Raw genomic sequence first — 18,357 nt, forward strand, 5'->3', positions numbered from 1 at the left:
TCCTGCAATCCATACTGTCTGTATGAGTTGCAAGTTCACGTATATGCATACTTTTTTCAACACGTCACACTTTCTCCTTTCACCTGCGATTTGAGAACATACATACCTTCTCTGCTGCCGTCATCGGCTGGCTCAGCATCTGTGGAACCTTCCTTCCTGAACGCGGTATCCGTTCGAAGATCGGGAAACCATACCGTAAATTGCCTTCAATCCACCACTTCGCATCGATTTTCACAACCCCTTCACTAATCGACGCCGATCGTTGGGAGTTGGAGAGTGCCATTTGACATTCAGTAGGCACCTGCTTTGCAAGACAGAAGAACTCGCTGAGCCACCGCTGTCTGTCTGTGACTAATTATTTCCAATGAGAACTCGCTGAGTGCACCCGGCGTATGATTGATATTACCTCATGAGACGATTGTGCGACACAGTTTCGCCAATTTATTTATTTTGCTTTTCTCATGTCAAACTCTATCCAGCAGCGTAAATCATTTCGCAAATCGACACGAGTCGGCTTCTCTTTTTATCACACACCTCCTTTTGTCGCACTCGAATATTGAAATCAGCAAGCGTGGCAGTGTTGCGGTGGAAATTTTGCGCCAAATCTAATTGGCGCCTGCCGAGGCTTGTGAAGCATAGTAATCAGAATAACAAACGGCAATTGAAATTGAAATTGAAAGTGTTAAACGGGCGGTAACGCACACATTGATGATCGATTGTGGCGGAAAGTGTGAGAAAAATGAAAGGTAAAGTGGCAGTTTTGAGATGAATAAAATCATCGGCAAAGCAGGTGCCGCTCGTAAGTGGCAGTTGTGGACAAAAGTGCCGCACTGTGATCGCCGCAATTTGCGCTGGAATTGGCTGTTTTGCTGCGTTAAACGGCCTTTTTGACAATGTTCCGCTTTGGAATGATTCTGAAGGAGATTTCATGAAAATTCATTAATTGAAGCCAAAGAAGAAGAAGACCATGGAAAATCTAGTTTACTTCGTTTTGAAGCAATTTAGTGTGTACCCAAAACAAAACAAACGACAACCGTCAATTAATTTTGCATTTTGAAGACTCAATTTCCACGATCGTTAGCAATCAACGTTCAGCAAGCCCTGGATGCAATAGTGTTGCAACTCAAAGAGCTCGTGAATAACATAGATAATGACGAAAAAACTCGTAAACTGAAATGGAGCGCCCTCCCACTTGGAAGATTGAAGGGGTGGCGTTGCATACATTATTTGTTTTTTCTATCCGGCAGATATAGGCAGATAGAGCTTTTTCTCTCTCTCTTTATACAGTGTCGCTAGTTTCCCCGCGTTAGCTAGTTAGCTTTGAGCATAATTAGAGGTTTGGCTAACGCGTGCACTCGTGACACCAATGCAATGCGCCCTCGGTGGATGTTGTAATCTTTATAGACGTAGTACAGCTATGCCCACTTGTGTGTGAATTCGAACTGCATACGGGTAGGTACCTACTAAGTATAACGTGCTTTGGGTATGAATGGTAATGAAATGGAAACCGGAGCACTTTCTACGTAGCAGCTAGTTTACTTCCAGCGAACGACAACATGATGATTATGACATTTTCGCGCTCCTGCTGGCATGTGATGTTTGGTTCAAGTTAGTACCTGGAATTAACGGTGTGCTGTGAGAAACCGTAATTCTTTAATCTAGAAAATGCATGCTTGCTAAATGGTGATCAAAATGTCACAGTTAGTCATTCTCTAATGCAAACAAAAGGCAAGTCATGAGTGAACTTCAAATCCAACAATGAAATGTACAAGTACGTATAGGTATCAGCAGCAATAACAGCGCAATCATTGGTGGGTAATTTCATTCGCCGACAGATTCACATAATCGATTGTAAATCATTTTCAAGATACACTCAAAACAATCAAATTTATTGCCCCACTGTTGGAGGAGTTAATCTTTCTCGAATAAATAGACAGAATTACGGTTCGATTTAAAAACTGAGTGATTGGACTTCGGAAGATGAAACGGGAATTCATGTAAAACTGACTTTTAAGGAGCTCCAGGACCTTCCGTTTTATTGACAGCACGTGTTATTTTAGTTCTTTATTTTCTATAAAATGTGAAAGGGAATGAAAATATTTTTTTATTTTCGCGGTGGAGCGATTGGATTTACTTAGGGGCGCTTCAAATGTATCGAATAGCCAAAGTGTGTTCCAACACAGGAATTTTCGAACATATTAATTAATTTTAACTTAAAATTCTCGAAGGGGAACTCAGCCTTAATTTAAATGTTAGACATTTCATAAACGTTTTTTAGGGATCAGTGATGACCGGCAATAAATCGCATTGAATGCATTTAAACAAAACTGGGACAGAAATTACTGATTAAGGTCGTGTTGCCAACGGGAAAGAGGACGGACCAGGCAAACACACTCAATCTAGCTCGATAAAATATCCAACAGTCGATTACCTCGGCATTTACTTTTTAAGATATATCTGTAAAATAATCTTATTTGTTGGCTGAGTCTCGGAAATTGTTTTATTTAATCTCAGCAAAATAAAATGCAAAACTACTAGACTGATGGAATCTCGAAAAAAAAAACAAATCTTATTCATTTTATCCTGCATGAGGTTATGTTGACTATTCCATACTAAGGAACTGTTTGGTAAAAGTTTAAAAATCAGTGAAAATTTCAAAAACAAGAAAACTTATTCCATTGTGCATGTTTTGTTCAGTTAACCCTATTTAATAATAAAAAAACAACATAGATTGAATTGATAGGTGTAACCAAAGGGGCAGGTCACTCCGCACAGTGTGCCAAAAATACAGATGGGCACACCTGGACACTTTCATTGGCACCCATGGTTTTTTTTTTCCCTCTGTTCGGGACCTAACACTAATGCGACCAGTAAATTGATCTATTGTAGTATATCCCGTGTCCTTAGTTTAGTGCATGTCGTATTACTCCATCACTATTGAGAAATGATGAAACATTCGATTTTTTTACAGTTGCCACTCTTGCATTTATCGCAAGGATCCGAGTCTAATTGAAAGGTCCCGCTATTTATACCCTTCGGAGTGTTGAAACACCCTCCAAAGGCGCGCCCCTTTGTCAGTCAAAATTGGATTCCTTAGCAACAAAATTAAGGTATGACACCGATAATGGCCATGCATCAGAACCCTAGTCTTAACCACTTCAAACTAGGGAACAACGATTAGGAATCACATAGATGAAGACAACTAACTCATTTTTTTGCCTTGTTTCAAGATCATCCTCGATAGACAAAGCCGAGTCTTGTCACTATCAAAAAGGCATAAAAAGTAACAAGGACTAAGATGTGTTCCTTGGATTACTGAAAAATCCTGTTCCCCTAGTTTGAAGTAGTCGGGACTAGGAATCGGTGGTAGATCTTACATCCCGTAACGTACCACGAAAAGGTGATCTACCCACGTTACGGGGCGGCACCCATGGTTAGACATTTTCATGATATTTAAAGTTACTGGCAACACTGTATATTTGCGCCTGTGATCTGTGCATGTGTCAAAATGTTAATCATTGTTGTTGACACAATCCAACTGTTGGTTTCATAACTTCAACCGTGAATTTCCGGCTGTGCTAGAAACCGCCCAAAAGTCAACGCGGTATGCTTGCGGGATGAGCGAGGTTATCAAGGCGATGACCGTTGCCAAGTACAACTGTAATCTGGAGCTGATACTGAACTTCTTCCGGATGGTGCTGGAGTCGCTACTGGAAGATTTCGAGATCAGATAACCTCCACTCAAGACGATCGAACTGTTCAAGGATCTGGTGCGGAAGGCTTTGGTGTTTCAGAACAGTTTGATCGAAGTTGGGAAGGGGGTGGCATCGTTCCGGAAGCTGATTGAAAAGATGGCCATGAAGGGACTGCTACTGGTCATAATGCCGATTCGGAATGTGATTAGTGGGGATAGCGAGACCCTGAAGGAGGAAGTGAAGGGAACGTTGAAGACGTGGGTAGATCGATTTGGAGCGGGGAGTTTCGTGACGGAGCTGAAATTACTGCCGAAGGAGGTTAAGTGAAATTGTAAAATGTTGATTGGTCAGTTTTTGGGCTTGAAGGTGAGCTCCTGGAATTTGACATCGGTGAGTTGGTAGAAGGATAGGTTTAGTTCTCGGACACGACCCTGGTAACCCAGCGCTTGTAAAAGAATATTTATAGGCTTGGCGGAGAAGAAGTCCCGGCGAAGTGTAAAGTGACCAGTGTTTTCCATGGTGCTCAGCGATTGAAGCAGTTCGGTAAGCATTTCAACATCGCGATGTTTGCAATAATCCTTCTAGAACTGATCCGAATGCAGCTTTTCAAACTCTATGAGGTACACTCAAAAAATAAATCACATAACCAGTGGAAAATATCCATGTGAATTTCACAGAACTTTCATGTGATCCCATAATTGGAAATTGCACCACTAAATCACATGAACGTTATATGTCCAATTAAATCTATATGATTTCTCATACAGAATTTCTAATGCTATGTGATATTCAGGTAAAAATCATTGTTTTTGTTTTTGGAAAAATACTATGTGCGTTCCTAATAGAAACTAAGTGAAAACTTTTTTTAGTGTACGAATTGATTATGAAATCCGAGCCACACAGAAGCGTTGTAAGGTGATCGGTGCCCATTCAAAGGCCACCAACTGGTCACTACTTCATTGATCAGCCAACCCACATTCCGTTCCATGATTCGTTCCTCATCGTAAGTGACATCGATAAATTTGCCTTCGATGATCACTCGGACCATGTTCGGAGGTAGAATCTTCACCGGTGATTGCTTTCCAACCATCGACAGCACCCCAGCGTTTACAGTTGTTATCTAGCCGGCACTGCTTTTCGCCAGAGACATCATACTTATCTCCATGTGTTCTTATAGTATGCTTTTTTTGTTATTTTTTTTACAGGAAACGGTTTAATCTTTGCGAACCTAACGTCATGAATTTGCATGGATATCAAAATTCAATTTGCTCTAAAAACATAATTTCTCAACAAATTTTCTGCACAACAAAATACATTTTATCGGAAATCTATTCAATTTGTTTAATCCGTCATGAACAATTTGAATCAATACCGGTTCATGGTGAACATAATATTGCCTAACCTTAATCGAAGACAACATATAAAGAAAACTGGCAACTCTTCCATTTTCTCGTACGACCGCTGTGAGACAGGTACAATAGCGTCATCTGCCGCTAAATGCTTCGAACGAATTTGAAACTCTTTCATTGTCATGGCGAAAGGAGAACAGAGGACAGCAAAAAAAGATTAGCTTTCCCGTGCAGTGCTTATTGAAGTTCTGATGCACTGAAGCAAAACTTCACGTAATCACCGATGGTGAAATCCTATAAATTTCATTCGCTTTCCATAAAATGAAGATATCGCTTTTAAAAATCCAATGAAAGTTATGTGGATGTCATCTATACCGATCTGAAGGCGGCATTCGACAAAATCGATCACTACGTACTGTTGGCTCAACTGTCCCGTCTTGGATCATCTTCTAAGCTAGTAGCATGGCTGAGTTCTTATTTGACGGGAAGGCAACTCCGCGCAAAAATTGACTCCTGAAATTCATCCAGAGTACCCCAAGGACGTTCTTGAAGGACGTTGCTTAGAAATTATGCTTGGACTGCGTGATCATGTATGCTGATGACCTGAACATATATTTTGTGATCCACTCAGCTAAAGACTGCCACCGCCTGGGCAATATGCTAAACCTGTTTGTTGACTGGTGCCATCAGAACAAGTTAATTATTAGTCTACCGAAGAGTTCTGTTATGACGTTTCATCGATCAAAACAACCGCTATTTTTCGATTGTCGCATCAACGGTACTTCCCTTGAAATAAAAAAATAAATAAATAAATAAATAAATAAAAAATAAATAAATAAATAAATAATGAAATAAATAAATAAATAAATCATTAAATAAATAAAAAAAATAAATAAATAAATTAATTAAATAATTAATTAATAAATGATTAAATAAATAAATACGTACAAAAATATCAATAAATAAATAAATTAATATAAAAAATGATAATAAATAAAAACAATGATAAAAAAATTAATAAATAAACAAACAAATAATTTAATAAATAAATAAATTAATTAATAAATAAATTAATTAATAAAAAAATAAAAAAATAAACTTTAATTATTTAATTAATTACTTAGTAAATTAATTAATTAATTAACTAATTCAATAATGAATGAATAAATATAATATAGAAAAATAAACATAAAAAATAATTAAATAAATAATTAAATAAAAAATTTAAGGAGAAAATGAATAACAATAAGTAAATACATAATTAAATTAATAAATAAATAAAAACAAAAATAAATAAAAAAAGAAAGCAAAGACGAAGCAGCCCATAGCTGAAAGTTTCTCTCATACAGATAAAAAAATAAAAAAAATAAAATAAATAACTAAATAAATAAATAAATGAATACATAACTAAATAAAAAATATATAAATAAATAAATAAATAAATAAAGAATAATAATAAATAAAAAAATAAATAAATGAATAGATAAATAAATAAATAAATAAATAAATAAACGATAAAATAAATAAATAAACAAAAACATAAAAAAATAAATATATAAATAAATAAAAAAAACAATCAAATAAATGAAATAAATAAATAAATAAATGAATAAATAAAAAAATAAAAAACTTAATAAATTTATACATAAATAAATAAAGAAATAATATAAAAAATAATAAAAAATAGAAACATAAACAAAAAAATTAAAACTAAAATTTATATACCAACAAACAAATTATTCAATAAATGTATAAATAAAAAAATAAATAAATAAATAAATACATTGATAAGAAAATAAATAAATAAATAAAGAAATAAAAAAATAAAAAAAAATAAAAAAATAAATAAATAAAAATTTATTTTTATCGTTTGGATTCAATGAATAACAATAAATTAATTAATTTAATTAATAAATTAATTAAAACATAAATAAATAAATAGAGCAGAGACGAACTAGCCCACGGCTTCAAGTCTCTCTATAAAGAGAAAAAAATAAATAAAAATATATAAATAAATTAATTGATTAAAAATGAAAAAAGTAATAAATAAAAAATGAATAAATAAATAAATAAATAAATCAATAAATAAATAAATGATTAAATAAATAAACAAATAAATAAATAAATAAGTAAAAAAACAACAAATATAACAAATAATAATAAATAAAAACATAAAATAAATAAAAAGTAAGTAAATAAACAAACAAATAATTAAATAAAAAATTTATAAATTAATTACCTGAAAAAAATAATAACAATAAAGCAACGAAATTACAATGATTTCAAATGTTGAATTTTGAGTACATTAAAATTTATTGTTAAATTATTGTACGGGAGAAAAAGTAGATTTCGATTTTTAACGATACAATGCTCAAACAACGAAAATTAGTGTGATGAGATCAAATTTGTTCGGGAAAAATTACTTTTTTATATTGTTAAGATGTTTAACAACCCCCCTGTTTTACTGTAAATTTCTCAAATACCATGATTTTCATTGTTGTGAACCATGAATTTCGTTGTGATTTTATAGTAATGGACAAAAATGTACAATGTTTTGACAGTCAATATCATGGTTACAATGACAATGAAAATCATTGTATTTTATTGGTTTTTTTTTACGGGTAATCTATTAATTAATGAGAAACTAACTAAATAAATGAATTAATTAATTAATTAATTAATAAAATAAAATGAAAAAATAACTTAAGAAATAATATTATAAATAAAAAAAATTAAAAAAATTAGGAGACAATGAATTACAATGAATAAATAAAAAAAATAATAAATTAATAAATAAATACATTAAATAATAAATAAATAACGCAAAGATGAACCAGACCACGGCTTAAAGTCGCTGCTATAAAGAAAAATAAATTAAAATAAATAAATAAATAAATGAATAAATAAATTTATGAAAAAATTAATATATAAAAAAATATAAATAAAAAACTTAAAAAAAATAAATCAATAAATGATTAAATAAATCAATAAATGATTAAATAATTAAATAAATAAATGAAGTAATTAATTTATAAATAAATAAATCAATAAATTATTAAAAAAATAAAAAAAAATAAAAAAATTAATAAATAAATAAATAAATAATAAATTAACAAATAAATAAATAAATTAATAAATAAATAAATAAATAAATAAACAAGTAAATACATAAATGAATAAATAGGTAAATAAATAAATAAATAAGTGAATAAAAATAAAAAAATTAAAGAAAAAAAAAATAAAAATAATGAATAAATTAATTAATTAATTAGGTAAAAGATAAGTTAATTAATAAATAAAAAAATAAAATAAATAAAAAACAAATAACAATAAAAAAATAATAAAAAATGTAAGAACAATAATCAGCCTGCACTATTCATAAACTATTCAGGAACGATAATGCGTTTAAGTTAAGTCAAATACGACCACGCGTCCTATGCGTGCGTATGTAGCAGATATGTGGTTAAGTTTTTTCTCTCTATTTATCCTTGAAGAAGGAAATGATTTTATATATAAATGTTACAAACATTTGTCATTTTTTAGATTGTAGACCTTTTCAGATCAGAGTAGAAGAAATTAATAAATTTACAAAATAACCAAGTTCCCAGATCTGAGAGGGCATAATATATAGAATCTAAAAAACACTAATTTACCCTTTCAAGGGCGATTGGAATCCAAGCTTATAGAATAAGCAAAACTAAGCCAAAGTCCGGTACAATGTTGCAAATTTTCGCATCAATGAAAACTCAGTACCAGTATTTGAGAGATACAACTCACAATGTTCATTTTTCAACCAGGCTCTCACTACGAATAGGACAGAGGCAATAACAAAAATATTCCGACTCAACTCAGCGGGAGAACAGACAAATGCTGAGAATGTGTTCATCTAACCAGACTTTCTCTCTCTCAGTCATTGAGCTTAGTCGTTCTGATTCACCATGCATCTAACTCGAGGTCTGAGTCAGAGTGTGTTGATAGAGACAAATTGAGTCAGAGTGAGTCTATCTGTCCGTTGAAGCAGTACGGTGATAAAGGGGCAATGGAAATAATACTAAACTTATTAGTAAGCGTGCAAAGGGGCGACTGTTGAACCTGAAAATAGATTCAGTTTCACGTCGGGGTCGCCACATTTTTTAAATAAACGCACAATGCATGGATGAGAATGAGAATGTTGAAATTATTCATTTGGGTAAGTACAGAAACAATTATTTTTAAAACTGAAAAAGAAATATAAAATAATCTATTGTGATTTGCATTTGCAGTGATTTTTCGTTACTTATTATTTCATAGGGGCGGGGAATATAGGGTCAGATGGAACAAGAGTGCCACCGAAATGAAAACTATTGTTAAACAAACTTTCGGAGATTGAAATTCCAAAATTATGCCGGATGCATGATTTTTTAACTTGTTTATTAATGTAGGAGTGGCATTCTTGCTCTATGTAATGTTGAATTTCAAGAAGTGGACTTAAAACAAACCAGTTAAATAAAGTATGCATGTATTGTTTGATCTTGATGTTCGAATTAATCAATTATAACGGTGCCTTAGTACAACAATTGGAGAAAAACATATTTGGGAATTTCAACATTCATATTTTATGATGTTCAATTATTATAAAAAAAAAATATTTTCGGAAAACCAACACAGCAATACATAAAAAAGCAGACATTCTTTTTTTTCGTAAGAAATGCAAAATACAGCCGTTTTTATTGACTATTCGCCACAAAATAACCATAACGAAATAAAATATAAATAAATGATGCACGAGGTCGTTGATTTCTCAATATTTTTAATACTTTGTCATCCTTTTTTTCATTACTCTGATTCATAGACATTTTCTTTAACAAACAATACCGCATTAACTTGAATGTCATCAATCTCTATTGTACTAGGACTACTTGTTTGAGTGATGAAATTTGATGGTTTTTAACATCTTTTCAATAAATTTGAAATTTATGCAGAAAAACATGTTTGTTTTGAAAAACTCGTCAAAGCAGTTATTGGAGTCTCACGTCTCACGATGAAATGCTATCAGAATTGTCTTTATATCTACCACCAAAAATATGCTATAAGCTAACCAAAAACACATCCCATAGTGATCAATTTCACCCCGGTGATCAATTTGCCTCCAGACTACTGTAGTTATCTATGGGACAAGAGATATGTGTAGAACCCCCAAATAGTCTATGTAGTTAATGAAAAGCCCCTATTTAATTATTATTGTTTATATATCCAAAAAAAATCTCTAACCCTGATTTGTATCTTGACATATAAGGATTTCAGGTAACTATAAACTCTACATGTGGGCAACATTTCATAAATTAAAAATAAAGCAGTTCGTGAGCTAAAGCACTAAATTTAGTACATTTAATTGTATGCGACACTATTTTTTGGATTAAAACTGTAAGTGTCTATCTTTCCCTCACTGCCCTCAAGATGCCTCGTTAGCGCAAAACCGTTCATTTGTTGCAAAATATTTCGCCTCCCCGCACCAAAATTTAGGTGAGCATTGCTTAGTGAGTGAAGACAGCAAAATCTGCATCAGTAAGAATAAAAACAATAAGCTTCACCAATGAAACAGAACGCGGACTGCGGCAGGTAGGAGAAAAAACTCTCTTTCTCTCTCTTTGCCGAGTATCCGTATCCGTACATAATAACCAGTAAAATCTTGCTCAACCATTGACTCAGTCAATCAGTGATACAAGCCACCTGAAACTCGGGCGGCACTCACTCAGTGCCCGAGTTTCCTCGGTATCAGCTTGGATTTGTGCATTTCATAGAATGAACGGATAAAGGCATTAACGTAAAGGGCACTCTTTCGCTCTTCTCTTGAAGCGGTAGGTGACTGATGAACAGAGACAGTTTTGGTTTGTAGTTCTCTCCCGTGGAGATTATTGTCCGGTATTGATAGGGATATGTAAAATCCTGGGCGAACCAAGTAAAAGTTTAACATAATTTTAAGTTGCCACGTAGACGTACACGGAGAACAAAGTATATAAGACGCAATAATTATTCCTGTTAAAATAACTATATTGTTCATTTGCTTTAGAGATAACTCGAAACTATAGTTTATTTGACTAAAAAAAAAGGACAACAACTTTATTCCATAGTTTTTTTTTCCCTTGATTTGTTTTCCGTCGATCTTGTTTTCCGTGCTGAGCACAATGCTACCGACGCCAGGGAGGCAGCTCCCACACCTGGACCCTACCTATCGACCCATCAACTCATGAAGCGGGGACCAACGGCTTTACTTCCGTGATCAGAGATGTTATGCCTCAGAACATCCCGGTGGCGCCGACTGGGATTGAACTCAGGCCTGCTCGGGTGAGAGGTAATCACGCTTACCACTACGCCATCGGTGCCGCTATATTTCATAGTTGACTCAACTATATTTTTCAGTTGATAAGCAAACGTCAAACTTCAAAGTACAAGCATACTTTAGTTGGTTCAATTAAACTATTGTGGGGAAAACTACATTTGATTAAACTAATTTCTCTTCATTATCGACATACAGTGTAACTCAAAATTGAGCGTACAGGTGTCCTTAAATTTTAGAATAAAGACAGCTTTAAAAGTACAATTGAAAGAGATACGTTTCTGAATTTCTGTCTGCATTATCATAAATTTATCAATTATTGGTACAGTGTTGGGCTTATTAAGTTGAATTTATTAAAAGTAAGAGATATTTGAGAAAAACGCCTTTTCCTTAAAAAACCGTAATATCTTGAATTATTATGAGCTAAACTTTTTTAATTTTGCTAATTTTTAGTCATAATAAAGATCATTCATATTTCACTAATTTTACTAAAATTCGTCCACTAGGTAAAAAGTTGAAAATTGAGCGTTTTACTAAAATATATCTAATTTCATACAGTTTATTTCAATACTAAACTAAAACCAAAACTAAAATACAAACTAAAGCGATAAATCAACAAACATCTGTTTAACCACCAGCCAAGATAAAAAAAATCTATACACAATGTTAAAAAAAAACACTACTGCAAAATCTTAGGAAAATCAGCATGAATTTTCAACTTAGATTTGAACCGTGTTCCTCTGCGTGATATTCAGCTATCTTATCACCTACGCTACCAGTGCTGAGATTTGTCATTGTCATTGACAGACTTTCGCGCGATATTGACAAAATTGTTCGTCACATAGTCACTGACAGACTTTATCCTCAAAAAAACCTTCGTCAAAATCTCATTCATTTTTTCGTCAATGACAAAGATTCACCTGATAACAAAAAGTGTAATTTTGTACATTCTGTGTTACATTATTGTTATCCAAGTAGCTCAGGACGTAGATACTTGTTCATTAAAATGGATCCATGTAATTATTTTGCTCAAGTCATTTAATTTCGTTACAAATTTAGCTAATAAACAAATCTGCACATGTTCGTCACTGACACCATTGTCATTGACAATTGACATGGTTTGCCTTGACTATGACTGTTAGCTCAAATGAGTGACCAAAGCAGAATTGTCAATATCATCGTGTACTGTCGAGATTTTGCAGCACTGTACGCCACGTCTCACAAGTTAAAAGCATGTGGATTTATGATGATGAGTTGAAACCAAATAAAATACATACTCTGTATTTTTTTTATTAATTTATTTATTTGTACAGGCTTAATCGAATAAACTTTACAGAGCCAAGTTATCATTTGCGTTACACATAATTGATGTCTTAAATCTAGATTTAAAGGAACTGAACCGATTACTCGCGGTCTTCTCGAGGTTAGTAGAGATTTACAACATACTTTGTATTTGACGGTTGTTAAAATTTATCGAAGTTATAGTTGAGTTGATTGCGTTGACGGTCAAGTTATTGTTGGAATAACTACACACTTAGAAATTACTATTTTTACACGAGACGTAATTCAACTTTGACGTAAATCATGGAACGTAAACAAACATGGTATGTAAAATTAAGGGTCCTGAAACTGAAACATATGCAACTCGATGATAAGTGCGTTTGATTAAATTGATTTTCTCGTCCTTTTCTACTGATTCTTATGTCAAAAGGGCCGCTTGCATGTGTCGGTCTCAGGGCACTGAAATTTACATGTCTTTTTCGTAGTGTGTACACAGCTAAACAAAGTAGTGTAAATTTCCGTTACTATGATGCATATAAACGCTTCACGCTACATCATTGAAGTTTAAATTATAGATCGTGTAAATTTATTAGACATGTCATGACATATATTGTATGCAACTGTTAATCTTTGTTTGCAACATTTCTTGCAAGCTGCTAGTTTACGTGAAAAGGAAGTTTACATGCATGAATGTTTGCAGGCATGGATTTTTACATCACCAGTAAAATTCAGAATTTTTTCAGTGTATATGTTTCTTCTAAACAGTAATCTTTGTCCATGTGAAAGCGACCATTAGGATTGTTAATTTAACTTAACGAATTTGTTCTCCGTGTAAGGTCACTTTGAACACATTTTTGGAATAAAATCAAATTCGAAGCTCACTCCAGGTTCTTCATTGAATCCGAAAAGACGAAAAACCGAAAGGCTCTCTAAACAAGAGAAGAAAGTAGCTTTTGGCAGCGACCACTAATAAGAATGCTTTTGAGGACATTTATATTTTACCATCTTGCCGCTTTTCATCTTGCATGCAAGGTGAGACTCAACTAGCAACAAGACCAATTAGATTCAGAGGTTGTCGAGAAATGTGGACTCTGAATAAGGATATTACTGGCCGAGTTCTACAAAATCATAAATTTTGATAAGTTGCACGGGTTTTGGTTCTTGTCGTGAATCGGTCGTTTTCTCGGGGCCACCGAAACATTTCCGCAATACATGACTGATTTAATATTCTACTTTTTTATTCATGACAAACAGCTTTTCCAGGCCGGTAGATGGAATTGACGAAATTGTTGGCAAGCTGCTTCACGAAGTAAAGCCGAAGATTTGTCATTGTCATTGACAGACTTTCGCGCGATATTGTCAAAATTGTTTTTCGCCTAGTCACTGACAGACTTGATTCTTTAAAAAACCTTCGTAAAAATATAATTAATTTTTATGTCAACGACAAAGATTCACCTGGTAACAAAATGTGTAATTTCGTGCATTATGTGTCACAGTATTGTTATCCAAGCAGTTTATAACATAGATGATTGTTCAATTTAATGGCTCCATGTAATTGTGTTGCTTATCTCAAATGAATGACCAAAGAAAAATCCTCAATATCACCGTTTATTTTCTAGATTTGGCAGCACTGACACGTGTGCTAATGGGATTTTTTTTGTTATTTCTTTTCCCGATTCCGATCAAGCTATGTCGTCAATCATGTATGTTGCAACAAAGCAGGCAAGCAATATATCATTATCCTTCTACCACTCCAATCGAGCTATGTTGCAGAGCGAGTTTGTCATGGTAGTCGTAGCAACCGTTTTGTATGTATCGTTGGTTACTTTATGTGTTTGGATTCATTGATCCCTACTAATCCTCCTGCATCTCGTGACATTTCACTGCACATCTCTTAAATAAATGTCGGACTAACATTCCATCCCTTTCACCACCAGTTGCAAGGACGTAGCCAGGACAGCTCTGGATTGTTGAGGTAGTGATTAATCCCAAATTATTATCTAACAGCAGGGATGGAAAATCATTTACATTCATTCCGTGCATTCATTTACATTCATTTGCCTCTAACTTTTTTTATCAGCAAAATTCCGTAAAATAGTGTTTAAAGCTTTTGTAGGCTTTTATGTTAGCTACATTTTTTATCAACAACTCAAATCTGTATCTCTTATGCATGATGAATCAGAGTGATTAGAATCCACCATTGTTTTTCAGTGAATGTAAATTGCATTCACTGAAAAACAATAACATGTTCTGCCAGCTCTATTTCATCATGCATTAGAGATTCATATTTTAGTTATTAACAAAAGTTGTAGTTAATATCAAAAGCTACAAAAGCTTCATACATCATTTAACGGTATTCTGTTGATGAAAAAAGTTAGAGGCAAATGAATGTAAATGAATGCACGAAATGAATGTAAATGATTTTCCATCCCTGTCTAACAGTAACGGTTGAAGGTGAGCAGGGCTCTACAATTTCGAAGCTCTAAAATGAACTCGTGTTTTGTTTCTCTCATACATACGTGTTCGACGCTTCATTTCTATAACGCCTAGCTAGGCTATCAGCAAGAAACGAAAATAAAAAAGAAGGACGCTTGGAAGGAAAGGCTGGCTGTGGAACTTCTCGTCGTTGCTTTGCTCATCGCTTTCAATGTAAATAACGTCGATTTTCTAGTTAAACGAACTTCATAATGGCTTTCAATCCCCTTTCACGAACACTCTATCGCCGCTCTTTCAATTTGTTTAAAATGCGTTATGTCCCGTTTTCGATCATTTTTTTTAGATAAATATATGGATGGAAGATAAATTAGAAATATGACGTGTAATCTTCAAGTGTTTTGACGTGAGAAATGCTTTAAATGTGTTATTTCATTTTCCGTCATATACTTCATGAAACCTCTGTTGATGTGTTTCATGAAAGAGAAAACTATCAAAGTCGAGCGCTCTTTCGCTCATCCATTTCGACGAAGCTTGAAAGGAAGACCAATGGAGCGACGGGAGAAAGAGAGACAAGCGATTGAACATTTGTTTGTGCACGCCGACTGAGGTTCTAGAATGCTGCGAAGCTGTTCGACTTTAACAGAAAAAGAAAGCCAGCAGTCTCTTCGTCGCATCGATTTGGTCGATTGAAGCTGATATTGTGACGCCCTGAAGGTGAGTCTTCTTCTTAACAACCGTTTAGAGGTCGTAACAGCTACGATTTTTTGCAATTCCATTTATGCTATGCTATTCTAATTATAACTATCATATTGGTTCATACAGTTATTGTGTAAGAGCCTCGTGAAAATAGTAGCCACGATTCAGAGATGCATTTTAACATATGTTATACAAGTTTCGAGACAGTTGACACTACTTGTTGTCATGGTAGGCAGATGCCAGTACCCAGTGACGAAAAATAATTGAATAACACGTTCATAGATAACATAAATGGCAAAGTGAATTAACTGCAATGTTCTACGTTTGCCGCAATCTTTGAAACCGGTAGCAAATCAGCAATTACCACCAATCGAGATTTGCAATTTGATTACTTCAACAAGACGACGCTAATGGCCGGAAAATTGCATCCCAGGGCTTATCAACTACACAGAACTGTTCTCACCGTACAGCGCCGTGGTTTGTCTGTCCCGTAATTTCGTAATTCTTCGTGGGAACATTTCACCCTACCTGGGATCAAAATGAAAACTAAATTTGAAGTTCATTTTTTCTGTTGGTAACAAAACTAATATTCAATTTTAATGCCAATGCAATCAAAACAAATCAACAACACATTTTTAGTTTCAAAATCAACAGCAAATTGGATGTAGATCAAAAGTACAGCAAAATGAAAACACAAAATTCATATATTTTTTTCACAATCGTAAACTGAAATCAAACTATTGACGTTGATTTTGGACTTTGCTCGGGTATCTTATCAGTTCTATCAAGCCAACAATTCGTGGCTGTCATTGCCCGAAGTTAATCAAATAATTGCCACTTACCTCTCCCTGTCGATGATGACGGGCGCAGTTTTCGACGCGATTCTTTTCCCAAAAGGCGTCCGGTCGAATGACGAGAAAGCTGTCCAGGTTTGGGCCCAGAAGCGTGTGGACGTGTCGGATGTACTGCCGTGCCGATCGCCAGGAGCATTTCTGCGCATCCAGGGTCACTGCAAAGCCATGGCTGATGGTTTCCGTGCTGGGGGGAGATTTAAAAGACAAATTCAGTTTGAAGTTTTAAATTTGCAAAATCTTCATCCAACCTGAGTGAAGACAAAAGGTACTTGACGGTCGTTTCCAGGAATCCCTTCATCCACGGTAGGTTATCGTAGAACGGCACCGGTATGACGATCAACGGATGTCCATCGCGATCTCGTCCTCCCGGGATGTACGCCGTCTGCGTATTCAACGCATTCAGAACGTCCGCTTCCATTGCACAACTTCAAGCCACGACCACACACCTTCCAATTGAACCTATCCTAATCTTCCCTTAAACCGGCCATTGACTTGTATCGAAATTCCGAATGACTCACTGTCACTTTCAAACCACAATCTCGAAACTCGACCGTAAGCCGGCGTCTAATCACTGTCGGCTTCTCGCACTCGGTGGTTCGAAATGGATCACTATATTACACGTCGTCGTCGCCACAAATCGAATCGCCCCGAACGGACCCCGGAGATTGCAAGGCGTAAATCTATAATTTACGATTTATTTTAAACTTTCCATCAACATCAACACCGCAAACTGGCCATCACATCTTCCTAACAACGCACATAATGGCTTAGTCGACGACGGCAGACCGTCTCTAATCGGTTCCCCAGACGACGTTAGTGACTTATGTGTGTGTGTGTGTTATATATTTGTTTTCACTTTCGATCACGTTGCGCTATTGCTGAATAAGCCTCTTTCGAGAAAAGCCCACGAGCACGATTTTCGACCGGAACGACCAACGACGACTACTCTACGGATCATTGGCTCTGGCTGACTAACACTCGAACTGCGAAGCTTTGGTTTGCGCTCATTTGTTTTTATCGTTTAACAACTATGCACTTGGGGACTGCTTCAATTCACTTTACACTACAAAAACTCAACCGGAGTATTTTATTGCGACTGCTACTGCAGTTGGTTTACGATCTAGCTGGAAGCGCGTTGCCGCATGGAAGGAAACGTGCTTCGGTGGCTGCGACGACGCGGTGATTGGCGATATGTGCAATGGAAACTATAGGTCGGTTTACGATAAGTTCCATGAGCACGCTCTAGGTTAGTTCTACGAGCGCTACTAAGGTCGACCGGGCTGCTGGATCGTGGGTTGGGCTCGATGAAAGGAGTTTCTGAAGAAAAGGAGAGAAGAATTGGTTAGCATTTAAATAGTTTGAAAAGTATTTAACATAAGATTTGCAAGCATGTCCAACGGAGCCCATATGCGTAAGTGTTTGTTCTTGTATTTTGATTGCAATGGCATTGGAGTGGAAGGAAAACTTTATCCAAAAGCTGTATGCAACCAGAAAGTGAGGATTGACAAACCTATAAAAATGCAAGGAAGTAATCTGACTATTGACGTACCGATCGCCTCCAAATGCTACCGACGAGTATGTTTGGAAAGGAACGTTGCACACCAAATGACGAATCGGAAAAACTTGACCTTCTCCGATTTGCATAAAACTTTGCCTGGGCAATCATTCACATTTTTACAAAAATTCGACCATTCTGGATGTTGTAATTTTATTCAAAATGGTTTTAAAAA

The 18,357-nt window shown here is 34.8% G+C and overlaps 1 protein-coding gene across 1 annotated transcript in view; it reads right to left on the reverse strand.

Annotated features, from left to right (window-relative positions):
• The window catches only part of LOC135708352 (SEC14 domain and spectrin repeat-containing protein 1-B), a 96,302-nt gene extending 78,699 nt beyond the window's left edge, over window positions 1-17,603 (reverse strand). The window contains exons 1-2 of the mRNA XM_065230408.1: window positions 16,876-17,603; window positions 16,616-16,811 (exon numbers count right to left, since the gene is read on the reverse strand). Coding sequence (XP_065086480.1) covers window positions 16,616-16,811; window positions 16,876-17,045 — 366 coding nt within the window. The 5' untranslated portion in view covers window positions 17,046-17,603. The remainder of the gene's footprint in view (window positions 1-16,615; window positions 16,812-16,875) is intronic.
• Between the last annotated feature and the right edge of the window lie 754 nt (window positions 17,604-18,357).

The sequence above is a fragment of the Ochlerotatus camptorhynchus genome, unplaced genomic scaffold, assembly GCF_037179485.1.
Source record: "Ochlerotatus camptorhynchus isolate MF236.1 unplaced genomic scaffold, CSIRO-AGI_Acam_v1.1 ptg000330l, whole genome shotgun sequence".
NCBI classification, from domain to species: Eukaryota; Metazoa; Arthropoda; class Insecta; order Diptera; family Culicidae; genus Ochlerotatus; species Ochlerotatus camptorhynchus.